At 42.5% G+C, this 13,817-nt stretch overlaps 1 protein-coding gene across 1 annotated transcript in view; it reads left to right on the plus strand.

The window, feature by feature from the left end:
- glra1 (glycine receptor, alpha 1) overlaps positions 1 to 13,817 on the plus strand; it is a gene marked incomplete at both ends in the record, with an annotated part of 81,088 nt that overhangs the window by 47,678 nt on the left and 19,593 nt on the right. The window contains 2 exons of the mRNA XM_084146968.1: positions 4,623 to 4,837; positions 6,927 to 7,073. Of these exons, the coding sequence (XP_084003094.1) occupies positions 4,623 to 4,837; positions 6,927 to 7,073 (362 nt within the window). The remainder of the gene's footprint in view (positions 1 to 4,622; positions 4,838 to 6,926; positions 7,074 to 13,817) is intronic.

Here is a 13,817-nt window from a genome sequence, read left to right on the forward strand (position 1 = left end):
TGATATGTGGTGCCATAAAAATCTTGATTATTTTAAATATCATTCCATCGCTCAGGAGAGGGTGACATGTGGAAATGACAGGCCGGATGTTGTCTGTCTGCTAACTCTAGAATCCTGCTCTCTCAGACATCGACAGCCTTGACATGGCTGAGTGCAGATGCTAGAAGGCATGCCAAATCCCCTCCTCCCACACACACATGCACGGACACTCACATGCGCACACACAAACACACACACACACACACACACACACTGAACACACACACACACTGAACACACACACAAGCACTGAACACAGTTGGCAGGCAGGTTAAAACCAGAGCCACATAATGAGCAGACTGGGACAAACCTGGACCTCATATGTCCAGGGAGAGGCAAGCAGGGAGCACCACTGAGTAGCACTGCAGTATGATCATTTCTTTATGCCTCTCTCTATCTCTACCCGTTATCATTTCTCTTATTTTTGTTTGTGGTGGTAAACACCAGTGACAACCCCTCGGGTCTTCCCTCGGTCTCCGTCCCCTCTCCCCTCCTTGACCTCTTGGGGATGGATTCCCCTCTTGCTCTCATTCTATCACCCTCTCTCTCTCTCTCTCTCTCTCTCTCTCTCTCTCTCTCTCTCTCTCTCTCTCTCTCTCTCTCTCTCTCTGTCTCTCTGTCTCTCTCTCTCTCTCTCTCTCTCTCTCTCTCTCTCTCTCTCTCTCTCTCTCTCTCTCTCTCTCTCTCTCTCTCTCTCTCTCTCTCTCTCTCTCTCTCTCTCTCTCTCTCTCTCTCTCTCTCTCTCTCTCTCTCTCTCTCTCACTATCGCTCTCTTTCTCCATCTCTCTGTCTCCCTCTCTCTCTATCCCCCTCTTTCTCACTCTTTCCCTCTCTCTCTCTCTCTCTCTCTCCATCTCTCTCTATCCACCTCTCTCTCTCTCTCTCTCTCTCTCTCTCTCTCTCTCTCTCTCTCTCTCTCTCTCTCTCTCTCTCTCTCTCTCTGTCTATCCCATCTCTTTTTTTTTCTTACCCCTCCCCCTCCCCCCCTCTCTCCTGACTGTGGCCTATTATTCACCAGTCATGCTTCACCGTGTGTACGCGCTCCACTGCTCCTCAATCAAACACCAAACTGGGAATTTGTGTCATTTTTCTCAAGTTTATTAGCAGGAAATCTATTGTGATTAAAGGGGAGGACATTCCTCGGCCCCACTCACTACGTCCTTCCTATTGTGATTAAAGGGGAGGACATTCCTCGGCCCCACTACGTCCTTCCTATTGTGATTAAAGGGGAGGACATTCCTCGGCCCCACTACGTCCTTCCTATTGTGATTAAAGGAGAGGACATTCCTCGGCCCCACTGCGTCCTTCCTATTGTGATTAAAGGAGAGGACATTCCTCGGCCCCACTGCGTCCTTCCTATTGTGATTAAAGGGGAGGACATTCCTCGGCCCCACTACGTCCTTCCTATTGTGATTAAAGGGGAGGACATTCCTCGGCCCCACTACGTCCTTCCTATTGTGATTAAAGGGGAGGACATTCCTCGGCCCCACTACGTCCTTCCTATTGTGATTAAAGGAGAGGACATTCCTCGGCCCCACTGCGTCCTTCCTATTGTGATTAAAGGAGAGGACATTCCTCGGCCCCACTGCGTCCTTCCTATTGTGATTAAAGGGGAGGACATTCCTCGGCCCCACTACGTCCTTCCTATTGTGATTAAAGGGGAGGACATTCCTCGGCCCCACTGCGTCCTTCCTATTGTGATTAAAGGGGAGGACATTCCTCGGCCCCACTACGTCCTTCCTATTGTGATTAAAGGGGAGGACATTCCTCGGCCCCACTGCGTCCTTCCTATTGTGATTAAAGGATAGGACATTCCTCGGCCCCACTGCGTCCTTCCTATTGTGATTAAAGGGGAGGACATTCCTCGGCCCTACTGCGTCCTTCCTATTGTGATTAAAGGGGAGGACATTCCTCGGCCCCACTACGTCCTTCCTATTGTGATTAAAGGGGAGGACATTCCTCGGCCCCACTGCGTCCTTCCTATTGTGATTAAAGGAGACGACATTCCTCGGCCCTACTGCGTCCTTCCTATTGTGATTAAAGGGGAGGACATTCCTCTGCCCCACTACGTCCTTCCTATTGTGATTAAAGGGGAGGACATTCCTCGGCCCCACTACGTCCTTCCTATTGTGATTAAAGGGGAGGACATTCCTCGGCCCCACTACGTCCTTCCTATTGTGATTAAAGGGGAGGACATTCTTCGGCCCCACTACGTCCTTCCTATTGTGATTAAAGGGGAGGACATTCCTCGGCCCCACTGCGTCCTTCCTATTGTGATTAAAGGAGACGACATTCCTCGGCCCTATTCCATGTAGACTGGCCCAGACACTACATGCAATGCTAATCATTGTCGCTGGTGCATTGCAGTTTCGCCTGCTACGCTAGCTATAATATTATCAACATAATTTGTTTTTCGATCTGTAAATATCATCTCTGTGGTCTGAGGAAGGACCAGTCATTCTCTCTCTCTCTCTCTCTCTCTCTCTCTCTCTCTCTCTCTCTCTCTCTCTCTCTCTCTCTCTCTCTCTCTCTCTTTCTCTCTCTCTCTCTCTCTCTCGCTCTCTCTGTCTGTCTATCTGTCACATACACCCCCAATCATCGCGAAACCATCATATCTTATCAGATGTAAGATATGGAGTGCACTTAAAAGCCCTGAAGTGTATCACAGCTATAAATCAATTTAAATGGCGCTGTGGCCTCCCTCCATGTCTCCCTCTGTCCACGTCCAAAACAATACACTAGGGTTAAACTCTAATTGAATTGAAAGTCTTCAAGACAAAAGACAGCTGTCTTCAATGGATCTAAGCCGATTAAATGGCTTGTCAGCGATCTGGAGCATCTAGCCACTCTGACAGACAAGACACCCCTGGTGTTTACATCACACAGACAGCAAATAGAGAAAGAGGATACTTATCATGAGTTTATAATGCCCTCTTTTAGCTTCCGTTCTGGGCTATGTCTGAAATGGGACCATGGTTTCCTATGAGCCCTATACTATTTACATTTGAGTCATTTAGCAGACGCTCTTATCCAGAGCCACTTACAGTTAGTGATTGCATACATTTTCATACTGCCCCCCCCCGTGGAAACCAACCCACAACCAGGGCGTTGCAAGCGCCATGCTCTACCAACTGAGCTACAGGGGACTATATAGGGAATAGGGTGCTGTTTGGGAGGAAACCTTACCGTCCGTTGTGGTGTTTGCTACACAGCTGTGGTCAGGGAAGTAGATGAGTTCAACCACAACATAACACCTGTCAGCTGTAGTGGGTTCAACCACAACATAACACCTGTCAGCTGTAGTGGGTTCAACCACAACATAACACCTGTCAGCTGTAGTGGGTTCAACCACAACATAACACCTGTCAGCTGTAGTGGGTTCAACCACAACATAACACCTGTCAGCTGTAGTGGGTTCAACCACAACATAACACCTGTCAGCTGTAGTGGGTTCAACCACAACATAACACCTGTCAGCTGTAGTGGGTTCAACCACAACATAACACCTGTCAGCTGTAGTGGGTTCAACCACAACATAACACCTGTCAGCTGTAGTGGTGTGTTACATTTGGTATACTGTAATATTGTTACTACAATACAGTATATAGACTGTATTTTAGTAATAATATTATAGTATATCATATTATATAATAGTATATAGACTGTATTGTAATAATATAATAATAATATATAATATTATATCATAATATTTAGACTGTATTGTAGTAATAATATTATGCTATATCATGTTATAGCATAGTATGTAGACTGTATTGTAATAATAATATTATACTATATCATGTTATATCATAGTGTAGACTGTATTGTAGTAATAATATTTTAATATATCATAGTATAGACTGTAGTGTAGTAATAATATTATAATATTTCATAGTATATAGACTGTATTGTAGTAATAATATTATAATATTTCATAGTATATAGACTGTATTGTAGTAATAATATTATAATATTTCATAGTATATAGACTGTATTGTAGTAATAATATTATAATATTTCATAGTATATAGACTGTATTGTAGTAATAATATTATAATATTTCATTGTATATAGACTGTATTGTAGTAATAATATGATATTATATCATAGTGTAGACTGTATTGTAGTAAAAATATTCTAATATATCATATTATATCGTACTATAGACTGTATTGTAGTAAAAATATTATAATATATCATATTATATCATAGTATAGACTGTATTGTAGTAATAATATTATATTAAAAACTGGGTGGTTCAAGCCCTGAATGCTGATTGGCTGAAAGCCATGGTATATCAGACCGTATACCATGGGTATGACAAAACATTTATTTTTACTGCTCTAATTATGTTGGTAACCAGTTTATAATAGCAATAAGGCACCTCAGGGGTTTGCGATATATGGCCAATATACCACGGCTAAGGGCTGTGTCCAGGCACTCTGCGTTGTGTCGTGCATAAGAACAACCCTTGCCGTGGTATATTGACCACATAACACACCCTCACGGGCCATATTCCTTAAATATATCATATTATTATTGAACCCCTGCTTTCTCCTCTGTCTATGTCCTCTGTATTACAGGAAAGTTCACTTGTATCGAGGCTCGTTTTCATCTGGAGAGGCAGATGGGCTATTACCTGATTCAGATGTACATCCCCAGCCTTCTGATTGTCATTTTGTCCTGGGTGTCCTTCTGGATCAACATGGACGCTGCACCTGCCAGAGTGGGACTGGGCATTACCACCGTGCTCACTATGACCACCCAGAGCTCCGGCTCCCGAGCCTCCCTCCCCAAGGTGAGACACACACACTCCTTAACCCAGAGCTCCGGCTCCCGAGCCTCCCTCCCCAAGGTGAGACACACACACTCCTTAACCCAGAGCTCCGGCTCCCGAGCCTCCCTCCCCAAGGTGAGGAGTGGAAAAGGAACACAACACACACACACACACACACACACACACACACACACACACACACACACACACACACACACACACACACACACACACACACACACACACACACACACACACACACACACACACACACACACAGATACAGACATGAACACACACACGCACACATGCACAAAAACACACACACACACACACACACACACACACACACAGTCAGCCTGCTATATAATGGGCAAAGCAGAGAGGCAGCCTGACTGACGACAGACTGACTTTAGTGTCGTTAAAGCCTGTATAGTGTTGATATGATTATTTCAGTGTGAAACTGATGTAATTGTTTAATTGTTGTTATGAATCAGTTGTGAATCAGTTGTTACATAACAGAAATCTTCTTCAGCCAGAACTACAAACCACACTCTCTATTGTCCTAGATGAACTACAAACCCCACTCTCTAATGTCCTAGATGAACTACAAACCCCACTCTCTATTGTCCTAGATGAACTACAAACCACACTCTCTATTGTCCTAGATGAACTACAAACCCCACTCTCTATTATCCTAGATGAACTACAAACCACACCCTCTATTGTCCTAGATGAACAACAAACCACACTCTCTATTGTCCTAGATGAACTACAAACCCCACTCTCTATTGTCCTAGATGAACTACAAACCCCACTCTCTATTGTCCTAGATGAACTACAAACCCCACTCTCTATTGTCCTAGATGAACTACAAACCCCACTCTCTATTATCCTAGATGAACTACAAACCACACTCTCTATTGTCCTAGATGAACAACAAACCACACCCTCTATTGTCCTAGATAAACTACAAACCACACCCTCTATTGTCCTAGATGAACAACAAACCACACCCTCTATTGTCCTAGATGGTCAAACTAACTCAACATGAGAAAAAAAGGCATTTTTAAAGAAAACTATTTTTGCTGTAGGGATTTTCAGATTAAAAAGTAAAAAGGGACATTGCGTGAGTGACTAGGATTTTATAATTATGTCCTGGAAAAGTATCCTCCCATTTTGTTTGTTGACATTAGGTGATTCATGCTCTCTGGAAAATTGAACAAGTGAACCGTGATTTCTGTGCAGTTCAGCTGTCACAATAATGATCACACGGCACGGCTGAGCGTAGGTGCACACAGCACAGACTGCTCCCTCTCTTCCACGCATGGCTGACTTGGTGCATTTGGTGACAGGGAGGGAAGGAGAGGAGAGAGGACCATTTTGAAAGTCACCATTTACTGTGTCATTACTCAACAAATCTAGTCACCACAGAAACGTTACTTTTTTGCTGTCGTTATTATGAAGATGTCCAGCATATAAATACATTTCACCACTTTACGTGGTCAAGTACTGTAAAACAAAACAAAAAAACACATCAAAATATCTGATCTGGTGTGGAAAAATTGAAATCCAGCTATCCAACGACATCAGGAAACAGTAAAAGAGTAGTCTGCCTATGTCTGTCTCGGGCTGCTGACTTTTCATCATTTGAACAATGTCATCTGAACCATGCATTCTGGAATGCCACCTAAACTGTGTTCCAGGGCCACTGACTTGTCAAATACAGTGAGCTTCAGCCGAACTGACAAGCCAGCCCAATCTAGCGTTAGCCCCATTTCCAGTCAAAGATGTGGTTTCCAGACCTCTCTCTGTCTCACTGCCCAGGCAGAGCAGAGTCCTGCCAAGCCAACTCACCGTGCGGACTACTGTGTACTGGACAGTCCTCAGAGTTAGAAGATAAATGTTGTCTTTGTAGCAGACATCAAATGAATCAAGGATTATTAGATACAGATAACATATATAGATGGTACCAAGGTCAGTTTCATTTTAATAGTCTACAGAATCCAGTGAAAAAGTTCACCTTCTGCTGTTGTTGTTGTTGTTGTTGTTGTTGTTGTTGTTGTTGTCCTCCTCCTGCTTACCACTGTGTCCTCCTGCCCAATCTCAGGTGTCGTATGTGAAAGCCATTGACATCTGGATGGCCGTGTGCCTCCTGTTTGTCTTCTCGGCTCTGCTTGAGTACGCTGCTGTGAACTTCATCGCTCGCCAACACAAGGAACTGCTACGCTTCCGGAGGAGGAGGCGGCACATGAAGGTCAATTAACTGATTTTTATTTTTTATTATTGGGATTCACTTTTTATTATCTAATCATAGATTAGACTAACACTTTTCACAGGAACCCTTCCTGTCTCCTCCCCCCTCCTCTCCTCTCAGTCCCAGTTAAATATTTCGCTTTTTTGGGGTTTCTCATATTCTCTACAAATACACAACAGTTGATATGTAATGCTGAGGGAGTATTGAGAATGATTAAAGTCATGTGTCCGCTTCCCAAATGGCACCCTAGTCCCTTTATAGTGCACTACTTTTGACCAGGGTTCATAGGACTCTGGTCAAAAGTGGTGCACTATAAAGGAAATAGCGTGCCATTTGCGACGTATCCATGGACACAGCCCAGACAGAGGAATGAGCTGTGTATCAAATTCACAACAATGGAATTATTCCCACATGCTCTAACTTAGTCTGATATAATCCACCATTTAACAGGCCCAGTAGGACACCACGTTGTGATGGTAGGGCTTAAAGGGCCTGTTATCCTCCTATCAAAGTCAGTTAAACAAGTAGCCTGGTCCCAGATCTGTTTGTTCTGTGTAGCCAACTCCTATGGCCATTGTCACACCTAGTTTGTCATGCACATTGACCAAAGGAGTTGGCAAGACGGCACAAACAGATCTGGGATCAGGCTATAAAACAAGCAGATTGAAATTGAAAACCCCATCGCTACACCCTGGGCTTTTAATAAGATCTCAGATCCAAACAAACTCCGTAGCTGTCGTATATCCGATGGTGTCTGTGATATTGATGTCTTGATGTATGAATATCAAAAAACAGCTATCAAAGTATGACTCATTTAGTAGCGTCTATCTACCACAGAGCGTGTTGCTCCGCCTCATCCTAAAACTCATCTAGTAGCGTCTATCTACCACAGAAACTCTTCAAGGAGTTAGACATAAACATTCCATAAACTCCTTGTCATTCCGTGCGCCTTGACCGGGAGGACAGGCAGGCAGGTGGCTACAGACACAGACTACTTCCAGGGAATGTGAATCCAGTCAGTCATTCAAAAGAGAGTAAAAAAGCTCAAAATAAATCCTCAATACTATTGTTATAATCCATAATCCCTGAGGGGGGGGGGGGGGGTATGTACTAGGTGAGGGTAGATTAGTCGACTGATCCCTGGAGCACTGCTCTCTCCCACGGTAAATCGAGAAACTGGCCACGTCCCAAATGGCAACCATGCAGCGCTGGTCAAAAGTAGTGCACTATACAGGGAATAGGGGTGCCATTTGGGACTGAGTACCATACAGTGCTTTAGTAATCTAACCTCTACAACAGATGATAACTGGTAGTCTGTAAATCCCAATGTTTGGCGGGAATGACCCAGATCTTCATCCAGTCTTTTACATGGTATGAGTTCAGGAGATTCCGGTTGGGTGATGTCATCATGCAGTCTGGTATGTGAAATGCAAGTCAAGCGTTTTTCTGCTGCGTTTTTATAGAAAATGCGGTGTTTGGCCTACAGTGTTGTTAGGCCTACAGTATATATTTTTTTCGTGAAATAGGACAAATATAAGCACCCACCAAATTATTATTTAGTATTATTATATAGTATTGCAGTTTTTGTATTTGTATTTGTATTTATTATGGATCCCCATTAGCTGCTGCCAAAGCAGCAGCTACTCTTCCTGTGGTCCAGCAAGATTAAGGCAGTTTATACAACTTTAATAACATTACAATTCATTCACAGATTTCACAACACACTGTGTGCCCTCAGGCCCCTATTCCACTACCACATATCTACAGTACAATAACTTTACCCTCCTTCACTATAGAAAGACATGTTGTATAACTTTACCCTCCTTCACTACATAATTTAAAAGCAGAAAGACACATTTCCATCGACTGTAAGGAAAATGTACAATTAATTATTTTTATTCATCTAAAATGCAAAAAACCATTCATAGTTTCAGCATACAAAAAAGATCCTCCCTACAAACTCTTATGTCCATTCTGAACTGACCAGGACATGGGGATAGAAATCTATTTGAGTGAATAGGCCTTTATATAGAGACTCAACAAGCATCACTGTATTTTGTATTAATCTTCACTGGCCACTCTTTCTAATGTGACTGTAATGTGATTCATTCAGGGCCGGGTCACAGCCCTCCATTATAGCCTTCTAAAGACTATCATTCAGCGAGTTCATCCTTCTAAAGGCTATCATTCAGCCAGTTCATCCTTCTAAAGGCTATCATTCAGCGAGTTCAGCCTTCTAAAGACTATCATTCAGCGAGTTCATCCTTCTAAAGGCTATCATTCAGCCAGTTCATCCTTCTAAAGGCTATCATTCAGCGAGTTCATCCTTCTAAAGGCTATCATTCAGCAAGTTCATCCTTCTAAAGACTATCATTTAGCGAGTTCATTCTTCTAAAGGCTATAATTCAGCCAGGTCAGCCTTCTAAAAGCTATCACTCAGCCAATTCATCCTTCTAAAGGCTAACATTCAGCCAGTTCATCCTGCTAAAGGCTATCATTCAGCCAGGTCAGCCTTCTAAAGGCTATCATTAAGCCAGTTCATCCTTCAAAAGGCTATCATTCAGCCAGTTCATCCTTCAAAAGGCTATCATTCAGCCAGTTCATCCTTCTAAAGGCTATCATTCAGCCAGTTCATCCTTCTAAAGGCTATCATTCAGCCAGTTCATCCTTCTAAAGGCTATCATTCAGCGAGTTCATCCTTCTAAAGGCTATCATTCAGCCAGGTCAGCCTTCTAAAAGCTATCACTCAGCCAATTCATCCTTCTAAAGGCTAACATTCAGCCAGTTCATCCTGCTAAAGGCTATCATTCAGCCAGGTCAGCCTTCTAAAGGCTATCATTAAGCCAGTTCATCCTTCAAAAGGCTATCATTCAGCCAATTCATCCTTCTAAAGGCTAACATTCAGCCAGGTCAGCCTTCTAAAGACTATCATTCAGCGAGTTCATCCTTCTAAAGGCTATCATTCAGCCAGTTCATCCTTCTAAAGACTATCATTCAGCGAGTTCATCCTTCTAAAGGCTATCATTCAGCCAGTTCATCCTTCTAAAGGCTATAATTCAGCCAGTTCATCCTTCTAAAGACTATCATTCAGCGAGTTCATCCTTCTAAAGGCTTTTATTCAGCCAGTTCATCCTTCTAAAGGCTATCATTCAGCCAGTTCATCCTTCAAAGGCTATCCTTCAGCCAGTTCATCCTTTTAAAGGCGATCATTCAGACAGTTCATTATTCTAAAGGCTATCATTCAGCAAGTTCATCCTTCTAAAGACTATCATTCAGTGAGTTCATCCTTCTAAATGCTATCATTCAGCCAGTTCATCCTTCTAAAGACTATCATTCAGCGAGTTCATCCTTCTAAAGGCTATCATTCAGCCAGGTCAGCCTTCTAAAGGCTATCATTAAGCCAGTTCATCCTTCAAACGGCTATCGTTCAGCCAGTTGATCCTTCTCAAGGCTATCATTCAGCCAGGTCAGCCTTCTAAAGGCTATCATTCAGCCAGTTCATCCTTCTAAAGACTATCATTCACCGAGTTCATCCTTCTAAAGGCTATCATTCAGCCAGTTCATCCTTCTAAAGGCTATCATTCAGCAAGTTCATCCTTCTAAAGACTATCATTTAGCGAGTTCATTCTTCTAAAGGCTATAATTCAGCCAGGTCAGCCTTCTAAAAGCTATCACTCAGCCAATTCATCCTTCTAAAGGCTAACATTCAGCCAGTTCATCCTGCTAAAGGCTATCATTCAGCCAGGTCAGCCTTCTAAAGGCTATCATTAAGCCAGTTCATCCTTCAAAAGGCTATCATTCAGCCAGTTAATCCTTCAAAAGGCTATCATTCAGCCAGTTCATCCTTCTAAAGACTATCATTCAGCCAGTTCATCCTTCTAAAGGCTATCATTCAGCCAGTTCATCCTTCTAAAGACTATCATTCAGCGAGTTCATCCTTCTAAAGGCTATCATTCAGCCAGGTCAGCCTTCTAAAGGCTATCATTAAGCCAGTGCATCCTTCAAAAGGCTATCATTCAGCCAGTTCATCCTTCTAAAGACTATCATTCAGCGAGTTCATCCTTCTAAGGGCTATAATTCAGCCAGGTCAGCCTTCTAAAGACTATCATTCAGCGAGTTAATCCATCTTAAGGCTATCATTCAGCCAGTTCATCCTTCTAAAGACAATCATTCAGCGAATTCATCCTTCTAAACTAACAATCAGCCAGTTTATCCTTTTAAAGACTATCATTCAGCCAATTAATCCTTCTAAAGGCTATCATTCAGCCAGTTCATCCTTCTAAAGACTATCATTCAGCGAGTTCATCCTTCTAAAGGCTATCATTCAGCCAGGTCTGCATTTTAAAGGCTATCATTCAGCCAGGTCTGCCTTCTAAAGTCTATCATTCAGCCAGTTCATCATTCTAAAGGCTATCATTGAGCCAGTTCATCCTTCTAAAGACTATAATTCAGCCAGTTCATCCTTCTAAATGCTATCATTCAGCCAGTTTATCCATCTAAAGGCTATCATTCAACCAGTTCATCCTTCTAAAGGCTATCATTCAGCCAGGTCAGCTTTCTAAAGTATCATTCAGCGAGTTCATCCTTCTAAAGGCTATCATTCAGCCAGTTCATCCTTCTAAAGGCTATCATTCAGCCAGGTCAGCTTTCTAAAGTATCATTCAGCGAGTTCATCCTTCTAAAGGCTATCATTCAGCCATTTCATCCTTCTAAAGGCTATCATTCAGCCCTTTCATCCTTCTAAAGGCTATCATTCAGCCCTTTCATCCTTCTAAAGGCTATCATTCAGACAGTTCATCCTTTTAAAGGCCATCATTCAGACAGTTCATCCTTCTAAAGGCTATCATTCAGCGAGTTCATCCTTCTAAAGGCTATCATTCAGCCAGGTCATCCATCTTAAAGCTATCATTCAGCAAGTTCATCCTTCTAAAGGCTATAATTCAGCCAGGTCAGCTTTCTAAAGTATCATTCAGCGAGTTCATCCTTCTAAAGGCTATCATTCAGCCATTTCATCCTTCTAAAGGCTATCATTCAGCCCTTTCATCCTTCTAAAGGCTATCATTCAGCCCTTTCATCCTTCTAAAGGCTATCATTCAGACAGTTCATCCTTTTAAAGGCCATCATTCAGACAGTTCATCCTTCTAAAGGCTATCATTCAGCGAGTTCATCCTTCTAAAGGCTATCATTCAGCCAGGTCATCCATCTTAAATCTATCATTCAGCCAGTTCATCCTTCTAAAGGATATCATTCAGCCAGGTCAGCCTTCTAAAGTCTATGATTCAGCCATTTCATCCTTCTAAAGGCTATCATTCAGCCAGTTCATCCTTCTAAAGGCTATAATTCAGCCAGTTCATCCTTCTAAAGACTATCATTCAGCGAGTTCATCCTTCTAAAGGCTTTTATTCAGCCAGTTCATCCTTCTAAAGGCTATCATTCAGCCAGGTCAGCCTTCTAAAGGCTATCCTTCAGCCAGTTCATCCTTTTAAAGGCGATCATTCAGACAGTTCATTATTCTAAAGGCTATCATTCAGCAAGTTCATCCTTCTAAAGACTATCATTCAGTGAGTTCATCCTTCTAAATGCTATCATTCAGCCAGTTCATCCTTCTAAAGACTATCATTCAGCGAGTTCATCCTTCTAAAGGCTATCATTCAGCCAAGTCAGCCTTCTAAAGGCTATCATTAAGCCAGTTCATCCTTCAAAAGGCTATTGTTCAGCCAGTTCATCCTTCTAAAGGCTTTCATTCAGCCAGGTCAGCCTTCTAAAGGCTATCATTCAGCCAGTTCATCCTTCTAAAGACTATCATTCACCGAGTTCATCCTTCTAAAGGCTATCATTCAGCCAGTTCATCCTTCTAAAGGCTATCATTCAGCAAGTTCATCCTTCTAAATACTATCATTTAGCGAGTTCATTCTTCTAAAGGCTATAATTCAGCCAGGTCAGCCTTCTAAAAGCTATCACTCAGCCAATTCATCCTTCTAAAGGCTAACATTCAGCCAGTTCATCCTGCTAAAGGCTATCATTCAGCCAGGTCAGCCTTCTAAAGGCTATCATTAAGCCAGTTCATCCTTCAAAAGGCTATCATTCAGCCAGTTCATCCTTCTAAAGACTATCATTCAGCCAGTTCATCCTTCTAAAGACTATCATTCAGCGAGTTCATCCTTCTAAAGGCTATCATTCAGCCAGGTCAGCCTTCTAAAGGCTATCATTAAGCCAGTGCATCCTTCAAAAGGCTATCATTCAGCCAGTTCATCCTTCTAAAGACTATCATTCAGCGAGTTCATCCTTCTAAGGGCTATAATTCAGCCAGGTCAGCCTTCTAAAGACTATCATTCAGCGAGTTAATCCATCTTAAGGCTATCATTCAGCCAGTTCATCCTTCTAAAGACAATCATTCAGCGAATTCATCCTTCTAAACTAACAATCAGCCAGTTTATCCTTTTAAAGACTATCATTCAGCCAATTAATCCTTCTAAAGGCTATCATTCAGCCAGTTCATCCTTCTAAAGACTATCATTCAGCGAGTTCATCCTTCTAAAGGCTATCATTCAGCCAGGTCTGCATTTTAAAGGCTATCATTCAGCCAGGTCTGCCTTCTAAAGTCTATCATTCAGCCAGTTCATCATTCTAAAGGCTATCATTGAGCCAGTTCATCCTTCTAAAGACTATAATTCAGCCAGTTCATCCTTCTAAATGCTATCATTCAGCCAGTTTATCCATCTAAAGGCTATCATTCAACCAGTT

Source organism: Coregonus lavaretus, assembly GCF_964263955.1.
Source record: "Coregonus lavaretus genome assembly, chromosome: 29".
NCBI classification, from domain to species: domain Eukaryota; kingdom Metazoa; phylum Chordata; class Actinopteri; order Salmoniformes; family Salmonidae; genus Coregonus; species Coregonus lavaretus.